The sequence below is a fragment of the Notechis scutatus genome, chromosome 2 (genome assembly GCF_049901735.1).
Source record: "Notechis scutatus isolate UNSWTSFEM ecotype Mainland chromosome 2, rNotScu1.2, whole genome shotgun sequence".
Taxonomy (NCBI): Eukaryota; Metazoa; Chordata; class Lepidosauria; order Squamata; family Elapidae; genus Notechis; species Notechis scutatus.
In genome coordinates, this window is record NC_142010.1 from 208,720,026 (window position 1) to 208,746,272 (window position 26,247).

The following is a 26,247-nucleotide window of genomic DNA, read 5'->3' on the forward strand; positions in this document are numbered from 1 at the left end:
CGCCTGTGCGTGTTATACGCCGATAAATACGGTAATTCTGATATCTCATTTTACTAAGGGATTGCTAAAGTACTCACAAATTAATGACACAACAACAAAAGTTCAAGGCATTAAGAGCATGTTACCATTTCCTGATAATTGAGTCTTCTTCATATAGCACTGTTTTGCTGAAATCATTTTTTTTAAATAGATCCACAAATTGTGGCTTTGGTGTGAATGCTGAGTTAGAAATAGGAAATATTTATAGTAAATATTTTATACATACAATAGTCCTTACTTAACTGTGGTGATTGTGATCAGCAACTCTGTTCCTAAGCCACATGGTTATAAGCATGATGTCACGTGACTACAGAAGTTGCAGCAGTTTTCGTTGCCATGGTTAGGTGAACCCCACTGTGGTCACACTATCCCATGGTCATGTGATCACCATTTGCAACCTCCTGCCAGCTTCCCTATTGCCTTTGCTTGTTGGAAGCTAGCAGCAAAGGTCACAAATGGTGATCATATGGCCATAGGATGCTCCAACCACTATAAATTGCTAGCCAAAAACTAAGCTCCTAAATCATGATCACACTGCAATGGCTGCAACTACATGGTACAGTCAAAAGTCCCTCATTCAACACATTAACTTCAAACAGTAGCTACATGAGTGGCTGCTGAACAAGGACTACCTCTATTACAAAATACTATAAATATCTACAGTATGGAGATTCTCAGTCATCCAGGTCATGGTTGTCCCACAGGCGCCTTTTCAAGAGGCAACTGGACTTTCTGGTTTTTCATTGAAGATGTTTCGTTTCTCATCCAAGAAGCTTCTTCAGCTCTAACTGGATAGTGATCCTTCCATTCCCCACAATCCAATCAAAGCTGAAGAAGCTTCTTGAATGAGAAGTGAAACATCTTCAAAGAAAAACCAGAAAATCCAGTTGCCTCTTGAAAAAGCATAAGTCCCTTTGGGACTTACTATAAATACTTTATAAGAAAAGAGAAAGGGTGGATTTAAAACCTATGGCTATCTAGATACCCTCCCCAAATTCTACCAAGAATTCAGTTACTGTAATTCCAATGAAAGTTCACATAAATTCCAATAAAATTTCACATATGGGCAAATTCACATAAAAACATACAAATGAAGTGCCTTGTATATTAAAAACTAACTGCTACACAGGTAAAAGAAAATCAAAAACCACTTGTTCTCATCTAGAGCTTTAGTTGCACCCCCTGAAATCAACAATTATCTACAGCTCATCTTGAACTGTATTCCCTTTTCACAGGTCTTTGAGTTCTAGGTATTTATTTGCTTAACTAAATAAGTAACTGTCTAAAATTTAGCAAAAGCCCTGCAGTATGCCTAGCTATCAAAACTATTTTGAATCTCTTCTTGGATATCTTTTATATAACCCATTTCATTCATTGTATACATGTATCTCTTTATCTCCCAAAGAATACATGCCAAAAATTTGTAACCCAATATCTCATTATACTTAGCTCCTATGCAAAAGAACAGATACCACATCATTAGAGGCAACTTTCTATCTTTGATTGGAAAATTTTTATTTCTGCAGGATACTTTAGGATTCACTGTAAGATGATCTCCAATGCAGAAAAAAATTAAGATTGGCTCTACCATGATGTAGCTAAAATATCATGAAAGCCCTTGATTTCTCATCTTAAACAAAGATGAACATTTCTTACCATAATCCATGTATTACAACACACTAATTTAAAAATGCCTGTTTCATTCCACCATTTTGAAAATGATCATTATTAGGAAGTAATCAAGACAATCTTCACCATCTGCACTTCAATAGTTCCTGACCTCCTTGTTCACTCTCTACTTACATGATTATATTTCTATCCCTCTTATCAGAAGACACCGCTTAGTACATGTATGACATAAATTCACAAAATTACAGTGCTTCATTTAATACTGTCAGTTATTTAACTACCAAACAATGCTCTGTTGCTTCTGCTGTATCCAACTAACACAGCTACTCCCACACACACCATAAATTGAATCCTGCTGTGTTCACTTACTTTAACCAACATCTATATTAAAAAGTATTCCACTGTGTCAAAGAAAAGCATTTTAATACATTTTATGCTAACATTTGAAAAAGATTAAACGAATGGTTTCCACTATTACCAATAAAATAAAGACAAGTTTCCTCAAACTGGCCAGTTAAGAGTCAGTATTTTATATAAAAATTCTACTAGGGATTAGTTCTGAAACAATGATCATCCTAGCATTTCTTCACTCGTGAAGGATCCAAGATAGGAAAAACTGTCTTTAAAGGGTGTGTAATTAGTTGACCAGGAGAGATCATTAACTCTTTATAAACTATTAAGATGAAGAAAAGAATTGTATCAGAAGTGAATTCTTGGATTGGTCTACCTCATGGGGCTCACAAACCTTCTCCCTATTTAATGGACGTGCTTATTACTTGAGGATGCTATATACAAGATCTTTTTTGTGTGTTAAAAAATTTATTTTTAAGCAATATCACATTTTTAAAAAATCAGAAATTATTAGTGAATGCTAACATGATACCCAATAAACCAACGTACACTTTGTGTCAAAGAATTATTAAGAAACATTCTTACCAGTCCGTAAGCAGTGCTTCTCTCATGTTCTTGAGTTATATCAGCTACATATGCAAATATGACAGAGAATGTAACAGCAAAAATCCCAGATACAGAAATCATTGCAAAATACCACCTGCAAAAGCAGAACCACATTTATGAATTGTAGCTACATAAAAAACTGTAAATATAAGTAAGAAAAGCAAACTTTTAAGTTATTTGTCAATTTTATATCCCATCTACGTTCAGTGACTCCTTTGTCAAGTGTACTTAGAGTGCACTAGCTTAAAAGACTTACACTGACTCACTTTGACACAAAAGCAAGAAAGTTTAGTAGATCTCTTAATATGGTCCCCTCTCCCCAAGCTCCCCCTCCCCAAATAACCAGAGTTATTTATGCAACACTTACCATGGACTTATTTTCATTAATGGAATAGGGACACAAGTGAAGAAAACTGTAATAAGAAGGAAATATTTTCTTCCCCAGACATCAGACAAAGCACCTATCAGTGGAGCACTCATGAAGGATAAAAAACCCTAAGAACAAAATGTTAATTATTTTAATGTTATTTCTAGTAACATAGCAACTATAAACTGTTATATTTTGGAAAGCACTTGTTGATAAAACATAATTTTTAAATAACAATAGTTGTAGGAATAAAGCATTTTTAAACACACACACACACACACACATGGAGCAGGCCAGCAAAGCTGCATAAGTCCCAAACATGAATGTCATACTTTTGAAATCCAATAAAACTCTTAAGCTACAAGGGAAGATTGTTTCCATGGCAATGGCAAAAGTGAAAGTTACTAAACAAATGGGTGAATTGTTCATTGTAATACATTTGAGCGTCCATCTCAATAAACGAAGAATGAAGTTTCCATCAGATAGAGATTATATTATAATATACAAAAGGTCACAATGCCTACAGATTGCTAGAAGCACAAAGTCATTTCAAAGGGTAGATCAAAGCAAAATAAGAAGTTAAGAATATGTTATGTAGTATAAAACCAAACATCTCACTAGCCTAGGATTATGTTTCTATAGTGGCTGACATTGCCCACAGTTGGGACATAAGCACACTGTCACCTTTATGCTACCAGAAATATTGACAATATACCAGATATATTGTCATAAAGTACAGCCGATAGTTTGAGATTAGTAAATGTTATAGTTTTAAATGTTAACATGGATTGACTGTGATTACTTCATGTAATGCACATTTGTTTTTAACAAAAATATATTTTTATTATATGAAAGCTTCAACCTCTTTAGGAATTTTTGAAAAGCATTCAAATTATTGACTGCTAACCAAATTTGCAGTGAAGACTTCATTTAAACCTTTTTATTTGCTGTATACATTTACAACAAATGCAGCTGAAGGAATGTTTGATCAAAGGACTGCAGTCTCAAATACTGTAGCTAATAAAAGCAAAGGCAAATCAGGTTTAAAAGGGAAGGCTTCACAAAGAAACCAGTAATTACATTCTATTATGACTTCATGTCTCTCAAAAATCCAAAACCACCACTTATATCTTTTTGTTGAACAGTGTGAGTAGACATCATTAACAGTGGTTTACTTGTCTTTACTTGTTCCTCTACTTGCTTCTTCCCAAATGTTTTTAACAACAGCCAGGTTAATTTCTTTGAATTTTTAAAGTAGGATGGACACTTATACCATACAGTAAAAGTTCTCCTGTTTTTAGTGTGATATTAGTTTTACAAATTATTAGAAGGCAGCAGAGATACGTTATGAATAAATCTTATCAACCTCTTTGATTTTAGGGATGTTGTAAATTACTTCAAGCAAAGCATTTGACAAACAGGCTACTTTGGGTAGATATGTTTTGAATGAATGCCACACAGGTCAAAGCCTATCCTCTCTCATTGTGTGCATGCCACAGAATCATGCACTTAAGCTATCAAAGAGATTACAACTGAATGTGAAGAGGAGGAGGAGGAGGAAGAAGAGGGAGGAGGAAGAAGGGAGAGAGAAGGAGGCAGCATAAGAGCATTTGGACAATGGAACTCACTATCCAACATGGTGATAGGTTATTCTTGATAGTATGTTCAATTGAACATTGAACTTAATAGTTTAAATGCCCTGTTCCATTATTATGATTCTAAGATCAAATTTGCCTGGCTTCTCTGCAGCCAGTATTGCATATAATATTCAGTTCATCATTCATATATACACATATTGACAGATGACATAAAGCACAACAAACAAGAGGTTAAATTTTTTCCTAAAATTTATGACATTATTGCTTAAAAAAAAAGAATTGGGGGACTTGTAGACTTGTAGAAGAATGGTGAACTGAAGACAGTGCTGTGAAAAGCACTGCCAATAACTGTGCTTTTGTATTTTTCTTTTAGTTTACATTATTTTCCATTATTGTATCATAATCTGTAATAGTTATTTTTTTTAAAAAGAACAAACTGGATGGGCTTGGTCCCATGCATAAAAGGTAGTTAATTCTGCTTAGAGTTCCTTAAATCAGGCACAGCTGACGAAGGTCACAACACCTGGATAAAAAGGTCTCCAAGGAATAAGTTATTTGATGAATTGCTTCATGTGAGCACAGAAAATCTTCCTTAGGTGTAAAAGTACTTCAATAAAAAGCAGGCATAGCTATTCTCCACCTGAACAATTTAATGAAAGTGCCACAGAAACAGAATGGTCTGCTTGATCTTTCAATATAAGCCATTCTTACATATCCTTTTAAACTGCAAATTAGCTGTAATATTGCAGCCCATGATACCTTGAGTCATGAATGTTTGATAATCTACAATCCACTTTGAAGGAAGACTAAAATATAAAAGTTAGACTGGCAGATAAAACAAATATTGGCCAGTATCTAGAGAATTATAAAACTCGTGCCACATTCTAAAGATTTTGAATTATTTCACCTATATTTCAACAGTTTCTGATACTGATCTGATTTTTAATACTGTAGCACAATATTGAAAATGTACTGTATTTGAAAAAAAAAAATCCACTGGGCTAGCTCATTTCTACTCTCCCCCTCCCGCCTCCCCTCTCTCTCCCTCCCTGCCTTAAGTAACAGTATATATTTTCTTTCTTTGCTTTGATATTTATCACTTTTGAGCATTTCAAACAAATGCTAAGCCATATACATATCTATTTGGACTACTAGTGCATCTATTTTGGAAGACATGCTTGTTTAATAAAATTGAGAGTCTACAAGTAGGCAGTAAACTGAAAATGACTACTGATGGCAGTAGGGTTTAAATAGTGTACAAATAATTGCATTAATATTTAGAAAGTCTCATTTACAAAGTAGATTTTCCTCAATATACAAATGACATTAATCAGAGAACTGTCAAGAAAGAGACCTTTTCACATGATTTCCTTAAAAGAGATGCATTGGTATTAAAGATACATCTATTAAGTTTTCCTTTTTTGCACTTTTAATGTAAAAATTCATTTTCCTGTCAAACCATCATGGATTTTCAAAATACTGACATTTTCTGCAATTATTTAAAAATATTCCCTGATAAAACACATTATGAAAGTTAATACAAGTAATCCTCAACTTACGACCACAATTGAGCCCAAAATTTCTGTGCTAAATGAAACATTTGTTAAGTGAGTTTTGGCCCATTTTACAACTTTTCTTGCCACAGTTGTTAAGTGAACCACTGCAAATGGTAACAAGGCTGTTCTTGATTCCCTTTTATTCTGGTATCTACAGAACTATTCTCCAAGTTATTTGGTATGCCTCCAATGGATCACACATATCCAAATTAGTCAGTGAAATGAATCCTAGCCCTCAGTTTTCCCAAAGTCATTATTTTTTTCACAAACTACAGAATCCTTCTTTTAAGCTCCAAGTATCTCAAGTCAAGCAGTCTGAAACAAAAAGATATCTACAAAAAGATTTGTATAGGTAAGTCCTCGCTTATCAAATGCCTCATTTAGAGAATGTTCAAAGTTACTGTGTAAAAAAAAAAGACATTTGTGATTAATTTTTGCATTTATGACTTTGGCAGCATCTTGCAATCATAAGATTGTCATTTGAGCAATTTGAAACCAGCAAACCTGTTGCAGCATCCAGCGGATACAAAATCATCATCTACGTGCTCCCCAACCATCTTGCAACAAGTAACAGAGAACGCAGAAGTAAAACTGCAAGTTGTGGTCATATGTTTTACATAACAACCGTGGTGACCCACTTAATGATGAAATCGAAAGTCACATTGTAAGTCCATCGTGTTACATGATATTTCTCTTAGCAATCCCATTGTTTAGCAACAGGGTAACCAGTCCCAAGTGTGGTCACTAAATGAGGACTATCTACATATTTGCTCTGAGGGTGAAAATGTGTTCACTTTTCTCAGAATAAAACCAGATCATTTTGAGCAATGTTGCTTCAAACACTTCAGCTTTTCCAATTGCATGATTGGTAAAATATTTTTCAAAATACAATAATCAACTTCCAATCCAAATGTTTCTGGCCTAGCCAATACTGCAACATGATCTGGTTCCAACTCTGCTGCTATTAAGATTGGAGAGGAAATGAGGAAAAAGAAAAAGTCAGCAGTTTTCCAAGCATATGATCCCAACCACTGATTCTTCTAGATCAGACATAATGCTACATTTGTACACAAACTAGTCAACCCGTGACCCATTGGGTCATTTTTTCAAAAATATTTTCTTACCAGATTCTTCAATGCCTTCAACAATGACAAAAATTTTAATGCAGTGCCTTCAGTAGAAAATATTCAGAGGTGTATCTGCCTTAAAAGTAGTTCATGTTGAACTGTATAGCACAATCAACACCAGCATGGGGAATATTTTATGATACTTTGTATTATGTCATAACTATTTTATGATAATTTTATGACTTTTTATAGAATTTGCCAAATTTCAATACCCTAGGCCAGTCATAGATCATGGATTTTGGTCCCTGTAAGTTAGTCCATTTGAAGCACCTTGGCTCGAAAGCTGTTGTCCTTTGATGCAGCATTTCACCCAGCTAAAGGTTATGGGTAGAAGAGTTTTATTAGCATATAGATTATTGCCCTGTGGAATGTTAGCAGTCATGTTGCAAGTGTTAAAATATGTTCTAGATCAGCAGTCCCCAACTTTGTTGGTACCAGGATCTGGTTTTGTGAAAACAATTTTTCCACATACCGAGAAGGGGTGATTTTGTGCATTATCTAGATCCCACCATGCACAGATAAAACTTCGCTCACTTGCATAGACCGAATCCTAACAAACTGAAGGCTGGTCTATGGACCATGGGTTGGAAATTCCTGTTTTAGATTGTGCTTTTTACAGGCAGGTATCTATGAAGGCAAATGCAAAAGGAGCATATAGTTGTTAATGTTGTTGTGCAAATATTATACTGTTGATTACAATCTTTTTTGAGCTAATATTAGTGCATGCCTTTGTTTATTCTATGTGTGCTCTTCTATATCTGACACTTTCAAGCTACAATTTACAAATGCAAAAACTGGTTTAAACAGTGTCCTTATTTCATATAAACCATTTGCTGAGGCCAGATTATTTATCAAACTGATATGCTGCTAGTTTCAGTTTGATATTTTATTGCTTCATGTTTTTAATTTACTAAATATCAGTGCAGCTTTATCCATTGAAAATTAAGGCCTGCTGAATTGAACTGGTTTTACATATACTTAAGAATATTCCACAACTTTAATTACATAACTATCTTTTAAAAAGTGTTAATGCCAATACTTGCCTTGATGCTGTTTTTATTACTATAAATCATGTAATATTTCCAATTTAGAATTGTTATTCTGTTAATCAGTAAGAGTGATAATACTTAAAACATTCTTACCTTAACTCCTTGAATGAGGCCATTCATTAGAAATGTATGCTGAGGAAATGTTTTATGTAAGACCTATAAGAGAAATACTTTATTTCAAAACTAACTTCTCAAATTAAGTCAATGCATCTTTAATAACTTCAAAAGTAAAGGCTCTTTCATGAGAACATTCATGAAGGGAACTACAATCTAACAGGAACACAAAGGTATAGAAGGGGAATACAGCAATTTTTCTTGAGTAGCATTTCTTTTTAAAGTCCTTATCATTACTAGTCTACTCCTTCAGAATACAGAGAAGCTATTGGGAACAATAATATGAATCGAGGATTAAAGAAATTAGCCACCTAAATCCTTTCCTCCTGAGGTAAACTTCACTGAACACAAATCTAGGACCAAACTAGAATATAGATTAAGTTATCACTACCTCCATTAAAGAAATAATTATGGCCATATGCCTCATCAAAATTAAATATCCCAGACCAAAAGAAGGGTATCTTCACTAGTTGCTAAAACTATATTAACATTTAAACAACTGCAATATAAAGGTTATATATTATCTGCATAATAAAACAAAATGATAATTATATGCAAGAACATTTCTACCTGCATGAAATGTGATTGTGGTAATTTGAAACACTAAAAGAACTGATTTGTTGTCAAAATAAAATAAGCTTATTAATACATTGTACAAATGTATCAAAAGCTATTGAATATCAGTATGAGATGTATCTACATCTCTCCCACAATCTCCTTATAACAGATACACAGCTATTTTGACTGTGAGAAAGGACAAAAAATGTAGAATTTGTATTATGTATTGAAAGCACTAGTTCCAAGCAGCACAGGAAAAGAAATTAAAATGTTCAATACATAGAATATCTTACGTGCAAGCTGACAAACCATTCCCAAAACTCAGCTGACCTTCTAAGGAAGCCTACAAAGAATTGATACCCATGACTGGATGGATTTTGACAAGAACAGTGTTAAATTGCCTTTCATAAATTGTAATTAAAGCCCTATCACTCCTATATTTTAAGTATTGCAGTATCTCAGCAAATAAGAACACAATTTGATGGTAACTAGAAATAGAAAGTTTATAGCAATGACCAACAAAATGTATTGCCCAAAGGAAGTAAACAATTATGAGTGTGTTCTTTGCTCTAAGCAATGCGACACTAGCAACATTCACATACAGAGTTAAATAGCAGATAGGAGTATATGAGAACTGCCTTGGAAGTTCTCATCTATCATGCAGATATCATGTCCCATATCTAATGGTACAAAACTGGTATTTTAATTTTATCTAATGGCACAAAGCTCATATTTTAATTAAGAAAATTCCTGCTTTCAAGAAATTTATGTTTTCTCTGTGTTGGGTGGCAAGGTAAGCACAACTGATGTTAGTTTGGGATCATCTAATTCCTGGATGTGTTCTAGATTCCTGATAAGTTTCTGGGTTCTTTCGGAAACCTATGAAGATTTCCCACCTCTCTTGAAATCCACAATGTGGCTCATAACCTTTGAAACCCTATTTGTTGAAAGTCCGTTAGCCACAAAACAGTTTTCGGGAAAAGCTTTTCATTGGACAAGTAGAGAACAGAATGGTTCCTTCCACAAGAAAAACGCCAATGAGGCTGCAGTTGATGAGATCTGAAAACTTACAGTGAGCATGGGTGTTGTGAGAAGCCCCCAAGCAAAAAATTCAAGGAAGATCACAATAACAGCATGGTACACACTTGGTCGGCCAATACCTTGCTGTTAATAAAAAGAAAAAAAACCAGTATTAATAGCATATAGACCTTAGGGATTTGTTTCTATAACAATGATTTATATATTAGAAGAGACAGAAACTGGTTTTTTACAGTAAGATTTGTGGGAATTATACATGTCATTGCATGGAGCAAAGGGTACCCTGATTTGGTAGATGCCTTGTTGTAACCCTTCCAAGATAGCCATTTAGGGATGACAGGGATGACAAAAGTGCCCCAATTTTACTTTATAAAGATAGCATCCTATGTTTGCATCTGCCTGTAAAATCCCTTTCCCCATTTAATGACAATTCAAAAAACATAACATATTTGAATAGATTTTACGTAAGAAATAAAATGTCTTTCTTCACACTTCACACTGTCAGCAAACTAACAACCAAATAATAAAACTTACAAAATCAAAAACATTGATATATACAACAAATATAGAATCAAAATGTAACAAATATCTATAAGAATTAAAAACTATCCACTATGCACTTGAGGGATTCTCTAGAACAGTTACTAAGGATGCATGAGAAGTGAAAATTACTGCTCCTTAATTAACTATTCAAGGTTTTGTATCTAATGCATCTGAAGTTTATAAAAATTAACAATTTTTGTTAATGTAAATTACAGTAGACCTACTGTGACATTTTCAAAATACTGAGAGTCCATCCTGTAACCAAGATCTTATTAACAAACACAAGATACTTTCATCTTTGCCTAATTCACTAATATATTGTATAAATTGCTCCAAGATCTTGTTTTATGGTGAGGTAATTACTCATATTCTCTGAGTAAGATTCTTATTTTTTCAATTCATTTTCTTCATGTGTACCAACCACAGCATTTTAGAAAGTAAAACTAGCAAGAGTTAATAGACCTCTCTTTTATCTGGATTTCCATTCATATAAGAGGAAAATTCAACTCAAACATATAGTTGATTGTTGCAATCTGATCAGTGATGTAATAAAAAGGGTTGCACTTAGAGAAGTGGCAGAAACATACACAGAGATTTCCCTTTGGAGAGTGTTGGATCCCACCATGGAACTATTTTATGATGAAAATTGCAAATTGTGTAACTATCTGAGGCCTGACCCAGCTTTCTGGAAAAGGCTCCAATGATGGGAAAGGTGGGAAAACAGGGAACAGGATGACCAGCGACAAGGGGGGGGATAGACTGTTACAACTGTGATGGATGCATCTTTGGAGGACCTGAAAAGGCCAGGTTAGGTAGGGATAGATTGTCATGGAGAAAATCTATGTGCTTATTTGAAGAAAAATGAATTGATGGTTCTCACTCACTCCATCCAATGTCATTAGGACTCCCTCCCTCCCTGGCATGCTATCAGCACTCATCTCTTTCCACTAAGTATTCAAAATAAATAGTGATACATACATGTGTGTGTGTGGTGGTGGGGTGCTGATATGCATGTGTGTGAATATATATATATGTGTGTGTGTGTCTACATATGTACATATGTATATTGTAAGTACCCACAAAAACTTAAGAAAACAAGTATATTGTATAGATGTATTTGTATATGTATATAGCATGTGTGTGTTGTGTATGTGCTTGGGTAGATATACACCCTCTTGAGAGCAGCCAACAGAATTTCATTTTTAATGTGGGCCCTGTGCTAGCAGCAAAAAAATAATAATGACAAGTTATCTTATCCATCCACCCACCCTTGGTGTGCTAATCAACATTTCTAATACACTTGGTATCCCCCAAAGGCACGCACTTCATTCTAGACGCCATTTAAACAAAAATTGCATGATGGTCTGTCTGCTCAAGCTTCCTAAAAGTGAAAGCGAACCTTTCGAAACCGAAAGCGACTCCCGCAAGATCTCCTGAATTACATGGGATGGCCTGAGGTACGAGAACCCCAAGCGCAGCAGCAGCAGCAGCAGCGGTCTTCCAACCAACCGGTCACCCGCTCAGCACCACCTACGGCTTTTCCAAGGGAGGGGAAAACTCTTTCTCGCCCTTGCAACCCTTCCCAAAGGCAAGCAGGCCCAGAAGCAGAGGAAGAGGAGACGGCGCAGCGGTGTCTCCTCCCGGCTGCAGGATGCAGCTTTTCAACGCTGAACCCAGCCGACACCTGCCCCCCCCCACCCCATTCCCCATCAGGAGGACGAGCATCCCTCTTATGACGGCCAGAGTTCCCTGGAGCCTCGGCGGGCGGAAGCCTCCAGAAGGGAAAGGACGGAGGCAGGGAAGATGGGGGGGAGAGGTCTCTTCGCAGGTACTCACCGAGGCGCCTCCGCCCGGCTTGAACCCGATTCTCCTCACCAGCATGATTCGGCTGCCGCGCTTTCTGCCACCGCCGCCGCTCGCTCCGCACGTCGCTGCTTCGCTCTCCACCACCGCCGCCACTGTCAAGGCCACCACCTCCGCTTCCCGGCCGCCCGGGGTTGGAGGAAGAGGAGGAGGAGACGGCGGCGGCGGCGGTTTCGGCTCGGGGTTCATTTCACTCCCATCTTGCCTAGGCGAAGGAAGCGGCGGCGAAGCAGGGGCTCCGGGCGGCCTCCCGCCGGCTCCTTCATCCGCTGCCACCGTCTCAAGGGCCGGGCGACTCGGGAGATGGAGGGGAGCGGGAAAAAAAAAACCCCACAGCGAGAGAAGAGAAGGAGAAGCTCAGGGCGCCGCGGCAACTTTCGGCGGCAGAGCCCCTCCCCTCTCACTAAAGCGCCCTCCCGGGATTACGGGGGACACACGGCTGCCGAAGGCTACACATACACACACCCACCGGAAAAGACGTCACATACAGAGAAGGCGGGGCTTCCGCACCGGGGAGCCGCTAATCATATACCGTAATAGGCAAAGTGGGCGGGGCTTTCTCTCCCGGATGGGCGGGTGTCGCGTGAGCTCGGCGGGTTTTTTTGCTTGCTTAGTTTCAAACCGCAATTAGGTGTTTTCACCGATTTTTGCTTCCTGCCATCTAGATATGCGAGAAAGAGGCTGTGGAGTTGACAAATGTCTCTTCGTCCCCATTTGTGTGTAGCCGGTGTATTTTTATTTTCAAATATTTTAAGTATTTTCATGGTTGGCTTTGTTTTTTATTGTTTTATTGTTTTTATTGAATTACAAGTGGTGTAAGGGGCACTGTGTAAAATTATTAAAGCGATACTATTTTTTTATTACATAAGACATGCCAAGGATAATTGTTGCACACTAAGTATTGGACGTAAGGCACAAGATGTTTCAATATTACATTACATTTTAGCTATACTGAAATTTAATTATGGGTACAGGTAAGACCTCGATTCACAACCATAGTTGGACAGAATTTCAATTGCTAAGCAAGTCGGTTGTTAAACAAGTCATGCCTAATTTATAACCTTTTCTGCCATGGTGGTTAAGTGAAACACCGCAGTTAAGTGAATCAAGTGAATCATTAAGCAAATTCAGCTTTTCCCATTGGCTATATAGCAATAGCCCATTGGGGATGCTGCAACCATTGTAAATACATGATGTTGCCAAGCACCCAAATTTAGATTATGTGTTCATGGGACTGGTCCAATTGTGCAAGAAAGAACCAGTTGTAACTCACTTTTTTCACTGATGTTGTAACAAGGTTTGCTAGATGAATGGCTGTAAATCAAGGAGTTCCTTTTAACTCTGTGGCTAAATTTTTTCTCCAGGTCTTTGTCCACTCCTTGAAATTTATGGTGCATCCATAAATTTTTCTTAGCAACAATATTGAAGGAATTTGCTGAAGACAGGTGGGGTTTTTTTATTTCCTGGATTTCCTGGAATTGTGACATCCAAGCATTGCTAAATAAGATTTGTTCTTATTTAACTCTTTCTGCAGGTTGTAGGGATTAAGTTTCAGTAAACATTCAATATCACGAATGCAAAATCAGTAATTGTACAGTGAAATGCATCATAAATGTTTATATGATACAATTTAGCATCATTCAGATCAATAAAATTATCAGGTCCAAAAGTCATCGACCTCTTTCAATAGGAATGGTAAAAAAAAACCAAAAAAACAATATATGACCTTTTTTCCTGTTAATGAGGCCAAGACTGGGCATTTTATTGTATTATTTTAAAAAAAATAAAGTTCATGTTACTACAGGTTTGTTAAAGTAGGAGTCCCCAGCCTCCGATTCAAACAAATGAAGCCCCATCCATAAGACGCAGGCAGTACACAAAACCATGCCCTGTTGGGTCCACAGAAAAACCTTTCTCCCTGGAACCAGTCCCTGGTGCCCAAAAAGTTGGGGGCTGCTCTGTTAAAGAATAGACAAAAAATACCAAAAACAAAATAAACCAAAAAAAGTAACCATATCATATATATTAATGAAATAATAAGCATGGTTTAATTTTAAAAAGGGTAAAACTATTATGTTACGTTACAGTATCATAAAATATATGCCAAAATGAGCCATGGTGCATGGGGGAAGCGGGGAGATTGGTAGAAATACTGCTTTTTCAAAAATGGATAAATTAAATTCCACTAATCCAATCCTCAATTTCCGGATTATAATTTTTTTTCTCATTTCTCAAGATAATTTTATTAGCAGTTCCCCTGCCTGAGTTCCTCAGAAACATTCAAACAGCAGAGCAAACCCAAAATAAGCTGTTTTTTTTTAAAAAAAATGATTTTGAAGGAACTGTTCTTGGGCATAAACAACCAGACTTGCAGAGTTGCACACTTACAGAGTTGAAACTAACTGCACTGCCCAAAAAAATAAAGGGAACACTTAAACAACACAATGTAACTCCAAGGAAATCACACTTCTGTGAAATCAACCTGTCCACTTAGGTAGCAACACTGATTGACAATCAATTTCACATGCTGTTGTGCAAATGGAACAGACAACAGGTGGAAAGCATAGGCAGTTAGCAAGACATCCCCAATAAAGGAGTGGTTCTGCAGGTGGTGACCACAGACCACTTCTCAGTTCCTATGCTTTCTGGCTGATGGTTTGATCACCTTTGAATGCTGGCGGTGCTTTCACTCTAGTGGTAGCATGAGACGGAGTCTACAATCCACACAAGTGGCTCAGGTAGTGCAGCTCATCCAGGATGGCACATCAATGCGAGCTGTGGCAAGAAGGTTTGCTGTGTCTGTCAGCATAGTGTCCAGAGTATGGAGGCACTACCAGGAGACAAGCCAGTACATCAGGAGACGTGGAGGAGGCTGTAGGAGGGCAACAACCCAGCATCAGGACCACTACCTCCACCTCTGTGCAAGGAGGGACAGGAGGAGCACTGCCAGAGCCCTGCAAAATGACCTCCAGCGGGCCACAAATGTGTATGTGGCTGCTCAAACAGTCAGAAACAGACTCCATAAGGGTGGTATGAAGGCCCAACGTCCACAGGTGGGGGTTGTGCTTACAGCCCAACACCGTGTAGGACATTTGGCATTTGCCAGAGAACACCAAGATTGGCAAATTCGCCACTGGCACCCTGTGCTCTTCACAGATGAAAGCAGGTTCACACTGAGTACATGTGACAGACGTGACAGGGTCTGGAGACACTGTGGAGAACGTTCTGCTGCCTGTAACATCCTCCAGCATGACCGGTTTGGCAGTGGGTCAGTAATGGTGTGGGGTGGCATTTCTTTAGGGGGCCGCACAGCCCTCCATGTGCTCGCCAGAGATAACCTGACTGCCATTAGGTACCGAGAAGAGATCCTCATACCCCTTGTGAGACCATATGCTGGTGTGGTTGGCCCTGGGTTCCTCCTAATGCACGAAGTGCTAGACCTCATGTGGCTGGAGTGTGTCAGCAGTTCCTGCAAGACGAAGGCATTGATGCTGTGGACTGGCCCGCCCATTCCCCAGACCTGAATCCAATTGAGCACATCTGGGACATCATGTCTTGCTCCATCCACCAATGTCACATTGCACCACAGACTGTCCAGGAGTTGGGGAATGCTTTAGTCCAGGTGTGGGAGGAGATCCCTCAGGAGACCATCCGCCACCTCATCAGGAGCATGGCCAGGCATTGTAGGGAGGTCATACAGGCACGTGGAGGCCATATACACTACTGAGCCTCATTTTGACTTGTTTTAAGGACATTACATCAAAGTTGAATCAGCCTGTAGTGTTTTTTTCCACTTTAATTTTGAGTGTAACTCCAAAACCAGACCTCCATGGGTTGCTAAATTTGATTTCCATTGATAATTTTTGTGTGATTTTGTTGTCAGCACATTCAACTATGTAATGAACAAAGTATTTAATGAGAATATTTCATTCATTCAGATCTAGGATGTCTTATTTTTGTGTTCCCTTTATTTTTTTGAGCAGTGTATTTTATTACATTCTGCCTACAATACAGGAATCTTCCTTGTCTGGTAGCCTATTCTTGGAACAATTAGATGAGGCTCCAAGGAATTCAGGGAAAGCCAGTTCCACCCCTTTTGCAGTTGCACAGTGGCTCTAGACTAGCTCATCCTTCCTCCCTGCCAGGCTGGATGCTTCCCAACATCTGTTTTCAAAGCATAAAATGGCAAGACTGATTAACTGATTTTCAATTCTGTCATGGTATTAACTGATTTGTTTTACTTGTGTAGTCCGAAATTGCCATTAACATCGTGGTAAAGAAGGAATTTGGTTTCCAAAATTATTATCTGAATTTCATTGACCTGCTGAAGTTTAAAAGAGCATCTGACAGTCAAACACAGAGCCCTTTAATATTCAGCACTGATAATACATTTGGTGCCTGGGTTTGCTAATAATAAAAACTGCTTCAATTGTAATTTGGTGTACTAATGTAACAAATACAACTGCCTATTTCTGTTATTAAACAATCAATGAAATAACAGTTAGGGTTAGGATTCATAGCACTATCATACTGCTGTTTCTTTAGAGACAGTAAAGCAATTTCTGTAGCATTTGTGAAATTAAAACGTAAAGCTATTTCCCTAGCAATAGATTCAACACTTTATGAATAGAAATGTCTTGATTACATCAAGACTTACTTTACTGGTAGGTCTGCATAAATAAATCTTTAGTTCTATATAAATGAATTCATTGTATCCAGTTGTGCAGATATATATTTTAATTAATTAATCTGAACATTGCTGTTTCGTTAGAATTAACTAAGGACTCTTACAACTATAATGGTGTCCACCACTTCAATCTGCAGAAAAATATATGGACATAAACTGTTCATTTCACCATCTTTCCGTCCACACCCCACCATTTCCAGGCATTTCCTATTTTGCCACTTACTCCAGCAATTGGTGCTTTGCTTACTTGATTACATACAAGGAAGAAGCCCACAGATGCCAGGAAAGGGATTCCGTTTCTGTATTTCTCATCTACCAATGGGAAAACAGCCACTAATCACGGTTCTTAATGTGAAGCAGGATGAGGTCCGGTCAATTTAAACAGATTCTTGCATGGCAGGTTTAGCATTTTTCCAATTACCCATCTCACTGAGGCAGGTGGCAGGATGCAAGGTGAAGCAGAAAAGAATCCTGTTCTTCCGCATAGATTGTCCCTTTTGTCTCGTACCCGTCATCCAAGCTATTTCTGTATCATGCTTTTCTGAAAATGGGCTTAATTCAGAAACAGCACAGCTGACAGGAAAGATGCATCCAGCCCAAATGGGGTTAAGGAAAAAGCAATTGATCTCAAGTCTGGCAGCATCCAGAAGTAGCTAGATAATAGCCTAAGAGAACCTGAATGCTAGAGTGGACATCTTGAGTTACACAAATCTGGGTGGCTTACTTATAGCAACAATTGCCATCACCATAGCACCTACTGCTAATAAAGCTGGTATGGAGTGGGCCCAGTGATGCCCGCTCTCCCTCCGAGAGGGACATAATATTGCTAATTCTTTGGAAAGTAATAAGAAAATAGCTGTGAAGCACTGCACAAAGTCATGGAAACTGCAGCTGTGTGAACCTGGCCGTAGGTCATTGTCCAGAGCGATAGTATTTTTGTATGGGCTCTCAGAAATAATTTTAAAACATTGAAAATGAAAAAAAAAAACTAAGGTCAACCTAAACTGTAGAAAACCTCTAATGCACATAACACGGCAGCAGCACAACCTGGCCTTTATTTCCCTGTGAACTCAGCTTGTATAAGGCAAGACCAGCACTCTTTTAGAAACATTAGTCTTTCAAACAAGTCCAATGCTTTTTTAGAAGATCTCTAACCCTATATTTATAAGGAGGCTGTGTAATTGCTGACAAGCACTATTGAAAGCACCATCAGACAGATGCATATCCAGGAACCAGGAATCTGCCTTACAATCCAACCCAAACTCTGGAAGGAAAAGCTCAAGAACCACAGGGAATGGAGTGTTCTCACAGTAAATAGAAGTGGCCAATAAGAGCAAAGTAGATCACATTCCCTGAAACTGTTCACAGAAAACGTGATAAGACAGAAAACACCACAACATAACCGAAGCAGTAAGAAGTTTAAGCTGACGGGTCCTTGATGCTCTCTGAGCTTTGTTGTTTCTTGCAGATGTTTCATTACCCAAACAAGGTAACATCATCAGTCAGTGCTAGCAAGGAGTAAGGTTTGCTCTCAAGTTTATATTCTAGAATCTAGATATTTAAGCCACCTCAGATGCGGGCAAGACATGAATGCAGTGGGGGTTGCTGGGGCATGGCCATATGATTAATGACAAATGAGAAAGAGTCCATATCATTTACTAGGACTTTTGCCACCTTCTTTTAGTGTCATTTCATACAAGAGATTGACATCCATCCATAATATTTATTATTTTGGTATTATAGTCTGACATAAAGACATTGTATTTTTTTCCCCAAACCATGTAGATGTATAGAGATATTGGAATCGGTGCCTGGTGAGAAAACTTATTAGAACAATCTGCTCTCACTCTATTTTAACATCTCTTAATGTTATGTTCTTCTTGTTAAACATGACCTCCTCGCATTGCATGCTAGCACTAAGGGTAGCATTTGTACTGTTAGGCCATGATGCATGTTTCATTGCTGGTGTATCATTGCAGCTAGCATCAGATGATTGTACTAATGCAGCTCTAAAAGCAATATGCTTAAGTGTTTCTGTTTATTGTAATGCCAACTGCTGGGAACATAATCAACCCAGGGTCTTTATGTTAGTTTGAGTGCCAAGCATGATTTGCATCCTTAACTCAATTTCTAAATAATTTCACACATAGGTATCTTACTTCATCTCCCCTCTCCCTTTTGGTCAAAAATTCAGAGCAATCCAGAACCTTACAATATAGAGAAATACATCCACAATACATATTTCTGTAAAACAAATCATTGCTATCCCTTCACATAATAATAATAATAATAATAATAATAATAATAATAATAATAATAATAATAATAATAATAATAATAATAAATGTCCCATCTGCCTATATTGCTTGTTTGTCCTCGGTTTATTTTGTTTACCCTTACACACTGCTTGAATAGAGTTAACATTCAAAGACCTTGGAACTCTACTGTAGGAGCATACTATGTTCCCCTACCTGGAAGCTCTTCTGCAGGGTACAGTTTTATTTATTTTAATGTAACGTGACTAATGTTGAGATTGTGAGGCTCATCTGAGAAGTTTGCCTTGAGTCCAAAAAAAAGTATTGCTTATGCCTGCATATGACTTCAGCCTTTTTCATTCATGAGACGGGTAAAGATAAGGACAATTTCATGGGGCACAGGCGAGAAATTGCTGTCTTCAAGGATTAATTATATATGGTAAATAGAAGTATGAATGGATGGGTTGTGTTTGGACTATGATGACAGTAAACATTGTTTTATCTTCCCTCTAAAAAGGAACCATAAAAGCTTTGCAATAATTTGATATTTCCTAGATATGTTTCACCAAAATTAGTCTGCTAGAAACAAAATATGGCTTTGTGGGACAGGGATAAGTTCATTTTATTCTAATTTATTGACTGGAAAGTCAACAGAAAAAAAATGCTTAAAAATGTTATCTCTTTTCTGTCATGGAGGCCTTACTCACATTGGGCTAATCTATAGTGTCATTAGATTTTTTTTTCTTCCCATTGAACTATTTGAAGACAGCACAAGATGGTCTACAGGCCATAGTTTTACAGAAATATGTATTGTGGATGTATTTCTCTATATTGTAAGGTGGTGCTAATTGTATAGTTGCAACACTTGGGTTGTCTTTGTTGTAAATATCTGTCCAATTGATTTGGTTACTAATCATGAACTATTTCACTGGGTCATATTTCTGTAGTTTGATTTGTACTAAACCTTGATAAAGTATATAAATCCTCATCATCTTATATATAATCATATATTTTCATATCTAAGAATATTGATAAGCCAGGGGAAGAAAATAATATAATATCGGAGATGGGTAACCTAAACCTCTACTGCAAGTAGTTTTACCTAGTATTGTCAATGCAAGTAGTTTTACCTAGTATTGTTAATAAAGAGAACTAATGGGAAGTTAGTTATAGTGAAAGATAGGGGGGAGGGGTTGGTCCATGGCGTCACAAAGAGTCAGACACAGTTTAGCAACTGAACAACAACAAGCTGACAACTTTGTTGTCCAAAAGGTAGAGGGTGAAACTAGAGGGACAGCCATACTGGACTTAATTCTTAGAAACAGAGAAGTGATAGAGGGAGTTGAAATTGCAGGAACCTTGGGTGAGAGTGACCATGTCATACTAGAATTCAACATAACACAAACACAAGCAACAGAACATAATGACACCAGAGTCTTGGACTTTAAAAGAGCTGATTTCAATAAACTCAGAGAGAACTTGGGAAAGATTCCATGGATGAAAATCCTAAAGGGGAAAACAACTCAAGAATCTTGGGAAACTCTAAAAAGTATGATCATAGAAGCCCAGACCAACACAATACCACTGAGAAAGAAAAAGAAATCCAAGAAGAAACCAGCATGGCTGCGCAAAGATCTCTCTGGCAAATTGAAAGAAAAAAAGGACAAGTACAAAAAATGGAAAGAAGGACATACAACTAAGGCAGAATATCAGCAGATAGCCAGAATCTGCAAAGACAAAGTCAGGATAGCAAAGGCTCAGAACGAACAAAGACTTGCAACAAAAGTCAAAGATAATTTTTAAAAAAGTTTCTTCCAACATATAAATAACAAGAAAAAAATCAAGGAAACAGTCGGTCCACTAAAGAGAGAAGATGGCAAGGAAGTAAAAGGCAACAGAGAAAAAGCAGAACTGCTTAACTCATTCTTTGCATCCATCTTCACACAAAAAGAAACTATAGCTCAACCTACCAAAAACATAACTGTAAAAGACAGACCAGAAATAAAAGTTAAAATAAGCAAAAAAATAGTAAGAGAACACTTGTCTAATCTTGATGAAAACAAATCACCGGGGCCTGATGGATTACATCCCAGAGTTTTAAAGGAGCTGGCACAGGTCATCTCAGAACCACTGCACCATATCTTTCAAAAATCCTGGAGCACCAGGAAACTACCAGAGGACTGGAAAAGAGCTGATGTGGTTCCCATCTTCAAAAAAGGGAAAAAAACAGACCCAGGAAACTATAGACTAATCAGCCTAACATCAATACCCGGGAAGATACTGGAAAAGATACTAAAAAAAACAGATCTGCCAACATCTAGAAACAAGTAAAGTAATAACTAGCAGTTAGCACGGGTTTGTTAAAAACAGATCATGCCAAACCAATCTTATTTCATTCTTCAACAAAGTGACTAAATTAGTAGACCAGCAAAATACTGTGGACATAATATATTTAGATTTCAGCAAGGTATTCGACAAAGTAGACCACAACCTACTTCTTAATAAGCTAGAAAAAAGTGGAATAGATAGCACCACCACTAGATGGACTCGCAACTGGCTGGCAAACCGTACTCAATGAGTAGTCCTTAATGGGTCTAAGTCTACATGGAGGGAAGTAAGCTCTGGGGTGCCACAAGGTTCCGTCTTAGGCCTAGTACTCTTCAATATCTTCATTAATGACTTAGATGAGGGAATAGAAGGGGAACTTACCAAATTTGCACATGATGCTAAGCTGGCAGGAATAGCTAACACCCAAGAAGATAGGCTCAAGATCCAGATGGATCTTGACAGACTAGAACACTGGGCCATATCTAACAAAATGAAATTCAATGTAGAGAAAAGTAAAGTCCTACACTTAGGCAAGAAAAACCAAAAGTACACATATAGACTGGGTGAAACCAGGCTCAATAGCAGTAACTGTGAGAGGGATCTTGGAGTCTTAGTGGACAACCAGCTAAATATGAGCCAGCAGTGTGCAGCAGCCGCCAAAAAAGCTAATGGGATCCTAAATTGCATTAAGTACAGAGAAGAGCAACCAGGATGATTAGGGAACTGAAGGCTAAAACATACAACGAACGGTTGCAGGAACTGGGCTTGGCTAATCTAGTAAAGAGAAGGACCAGGGGAGACATGATAGCGGTCTTCCAATATTTGAGGGGCTGCCACAGGGAGGAAGGGGTCAAGCTATTTTCTAAAGCGCCTGTAGGCCAGACAAGGAATAATGGATGGAAACTGAAAAAGGAGAGATTTAACCTGGAAATAAGGAGAAACTTTCTGACAGTGAGAACAATCAACCAATGGAACAGCTTGCCCTTGGACGTTGTGGGAGCACCATCACTTGAGACTTTTAAGAAGAGATTGGACTGCCCATTTGTCAGAAATGGTGTAGGGTCTCCCGCTTGGGCAGGGGCTGGACTAGATGACCTACAAGGTCCCTTCCAACTCTGATTATCTGTTAAATCTGTTAAATGGAAGTTATAGGATTATAGTCTTTGCAAAGTCAAGATTAATCCTTTATTTTAAAATGTGCTTACTGTTTCTTTAATGGCAATCTTCCATACATACATTCAATAGTTTTTTGCTAGAGAAGGACAGAATGATGGGAGTATTCAGTGTACACTATGGTCAGTGTCTGTTTGAGTTGCCATGACTTCAAATAATCCGGAAATAAATCAGAATTATAAAGGCAACAAAGGTGTGCATTTCAATCTGTGTATGTTGGTGCCATAGCAACTGTTAGTCAGGGCAGCTAAAGAGATTGATAAAACTGGTAAAATTAAAATTGGGAAGCTTACTGAAGTTGCAGACATATTAATTCCTCCATTTCTAGAGAAACAGAATCACAGTGGTGAGTAGAACACAGAGAAAAAAAATAAAAGGGAGAGGGAATTCAATTTTGTTTCATGCTTTGTCATTATTGGAGAACTTTCACAAACAAATTACAAGGAAGATTGCACCAGAACCGTTACTGTTATCAATTTCAGTGAATATGATAATACTCTACTAATCAATAATACTTTTTCAGCTGATGATGTTTAGACATGTTGAAGTTCATTCCTGCCATATTTTCCAGCCACAATTTCTCTTTGGTCATGCCAGGTAGAAATATTGTGAGTTGCATGGACCATGTGAGTTGCATGGACCATGTTGGTAAAAGTTGAAGATACAGTAGAGGATGAAATCCAAGATTTATCTGGTCCCCCCCCCATCTCCTGATTACAGTTGTTCAACCTTGCCCTTCCTTCCATATAAAAGTTGCTTCTAAAAATCAGGACAATTTCTGGAATGAATTTTCGATGGAGAAAAAAACTTGTTGGTCCTGGTCACTTTCATAAATGGAAGCATTTCCCAAATACACATTGGTCGATTTCATCTCAGACATAATTCATATTTATTAATGAACACCAACCAAAATTCCATTAGATACTCTCAGAATAATCCATTATTTTCTTCCCCAAATACAGCTGCTTAGATGGCATTCGCAAGTGGATACTGGACTAAAAAGGAAGTAAATGGAAATCCTCCAACTCCTAGGTATGGCACAGTGGTTTAAAAAAACCCAGAAAACAGTATTAATTTAGGTCTCTGTGTTATACTGAAATATAGCATTAAAGGTATTCAGTGAACTGTTACATTTCTCTTTCTTTTTCTTGGCTACCTTGCAGTAGAATTTAATTTATAAATAGGTTTATTGTGAATAAAGATCTGGTAGTATGACTGTGGGTAGCTTTAGGAAACTATTCTTATAGTTATAGCCTATATGAAATCTCTTTTAAAAATCAAAAATGTTGTCTTAACAGTGACTTGTAGATTTTCTTGATTAACAGTTTTACCTACAAAGTGTATATGTGTGCATCCATGCCAGTATAGCTTCCATAATATCCTTGGTCCGTGGGTGTAACTTAAGAGTTATACATTTTGTTATTGTATTATTTTGATACTATAATATGTATTATTAATGATAATTATGTATATAATATATGGTACTATTGTTTTGTGTGCATGTTGTGCGTGTGTTTATGTAATGTATGATTTTATAAAACTGAGTATAATTTAGAGTGTTATGAAACTTCTTCCAAATATCACACCATGCAGATATGTTAATTGTATTAATAACAGCTAATTTCTTACATATTTCATCCTATTTCTTATATATATTTTATAAGGCTTAAATGATCTCCCTGGGTTCCCCCCAATTCTTGATTGTAAGAAGATAGTCATATCAAGAGATAGCCATGCATAAATGTACCTGGAAACCAAATAACAGGCCATTGCTCTTAATAGTAACATTTACCTATGGTCAGCTCAGTTCAGATCAATTCCTCATGTTTTATTCTCTCCCAATGAGAATGATGTAGAGAAAGACTTTGTGTGTGAAGGACGATATTGTCAAACTGGAAAAGAAATGCAGACAATGAAATGTCTTGGCTCTACAAATTTCTAGCTCCTGCTAAAGTTTATATTGCTTTAAGATGATTCCAGTTCCTTGTGATTATACAACCTCAACAGCCGAGCCAATTTAGTTTTGTGGTCAGCTGTGATATTTTTGAAATTGTATAGAACTATACGTTTGGTTTGGAGCCTTTCAATTCTATGAAGCCTATGGGCAATCTGTTTCCTTGTTTGTGGAAACTCCAACTCAAGCCACCTCCTGACTCCTGGTCTGCAGCCATTCTGTTATTGTCTTTTAAGAGAAAGGTAGCTTGAAGGATTTTCAGTTCTTTCCCCCATAAGGGCCAAGCATTTTATTTTATTCCAGACAGAACAAATAAATGAAATGTGTAGTAAGTTTATACCTAGAAAGATATTTATATGGATCATGTACAAGCGATTTAATCTTCTTCACTACTGGGTAAAGTTTTATTCTGTTTTTGTTATTCTTCTACAGGGTCTGTAGAAGTTCAGGGAATGCTTGCAGGTTTTTGCTTCTTAATAGATCTGAGTGATTGCAGATCCTCCTCACACAGCTTTGGAGGGTTTGGCAAGAAGAGATGGCAGCAGTGTGAAAGGGGGCTTAGGTTACTTCCCTAAAGCATTATCCTCGTGTCCCATGAACTGCAGCAAAAAGCTGCCTCAGTTTTTAGAGGGCCTATCCCTGTGATAGCACTTTTCAACTCAATCTTAACCTGCTGCAGAGGCAGCTTAATGTTGTATTCATCAACAGGTTGACTAACCATTTGAAATTATAATGAATCCTTAAAATATCTACTTATGATGGTTTTGAAGTTCCAATATTGCCCCCCCATGCCCCCACACATGACATTGTGAGTGCTTGGCAACTGGCCCCCATTTATGGCTGTTTGCAGTGCCCCACGGTAATATCGGTGTGATTTATAGCATTTTTGCCAGAAACTGGAGCAGTATCTGGCAAAACCTGTCTCATAGCAAACAACGGGGTTACTTACAATTAATAATAATCTTCCGGTTTGAGCTTCTTCGGCGACAGACCAAAACCTCGTCTCTCCGAGGCTTCGATCCGTGCTCGCCCCTGGAGTGCCCCGAGCCGGCTGGTTTTTGGGCTAAGCCACCCCGTAGAGGTGGTGAAGAAGGGGGAGACTGCCAGCAGGGTTGAGGAGAGCCACATCTCTCCTCCCCAGCTGGCCATTACTCCCTTTCCTGAAGGCGGTTGTAGCGGTGGTCAGAAATGGCCACCACAAAGAAGAACTCGACCAGAAAAGAATGTGCAGGAGGAAGATAAGAAGAGAAAATTTTGGTTGACCGGGTCAAACAGCAAAAGCAACAAATAAGGTACCCTGGAATTTAAACTTAACAACATTGTTCCCAAAGAAGATTTTGAAGCTGCGAAGGAGAGAGAGAAGGGAAAGGATTAGGTTTTTTTTTCTTCCCTTCCTTATACTGATTGCTAAG

At 37.8% G+C, this 26,247-nt stretch overlaps 2 protein-coding genes across 5 annotated transcripts in view; one reads left to right on the forward strand and one right to left on the reverse strand.

Annotated features, from left to right (window-relative positions):
- LOC113416405 (solute carrier family 71 member 2-like) overlaps positions 1 to 26,247 on the reverse strand; it is a 151,726-nt gene that overhangs the window by 28,615 nt on the left and 96,864 nt on the right. The window contains exons 1-5 of one of the 2 annotated variants that reach the window (XM_026674262.2): positions 12,412 to 12,917; positions 10,066 to 10,158; positions 8,416 to 8,478; positions 2,993 to 3,120; positions 2,605 to 2,719 (exon numbers count right to left, since the gene is read on the reverse strand). In XM_026674262.2, the coding sequence (XP_026530047.1) occupies positions 2,605 to 2,719; positions 2,993 to 3,120; positions 8,416 to 8,478; positions 10,066 to 10,158; positions 12,412 to 12,627 (615 nt within the window). In that variant the 5' untranslated portion in view covers positions 12,628 to 12,917. Of the gene's footprint in view, positions 1 to 2,604; positions 2,720 to 2,992; positions 3,121 to 8,415; positions 8,479 to 10,065; positions 10,159 to 12,411; positions 12,918 to 26,247 lie in introns of those variants that run through there. The other variant, XM_026674271.2, reaches the window with a different exon arrangement.
- Positions 23,091 to 26,247, forward strand: part of LOC113416423 (kelch domain-containing protein 3-like) — an 86,252-nt gene continuing 83,095 nt past the window's right edge. The window contains exons 1-2 of one of the 3 annotated variants that reach the window (XM_026674286.2): positions 23,091 to 23,227; positions 23,844 to 23,913. In XM_026674286.2, the coding sequence (XP_026530071.2) occupies positions 23,852 to 23,913 (62 nt within the window). In that variant the 5' untranslated portion in view covers positions 23,091 to 23,227; positions 23,844 to 23,851. The remainder of the gene's footprint in view (positions 23,228 to 23,843; positions 23,914 to 26,247) is intronic. The other 2 variants (XM_087957948.1, XM_087957949.1) reach the window with 2 other exon arrangements.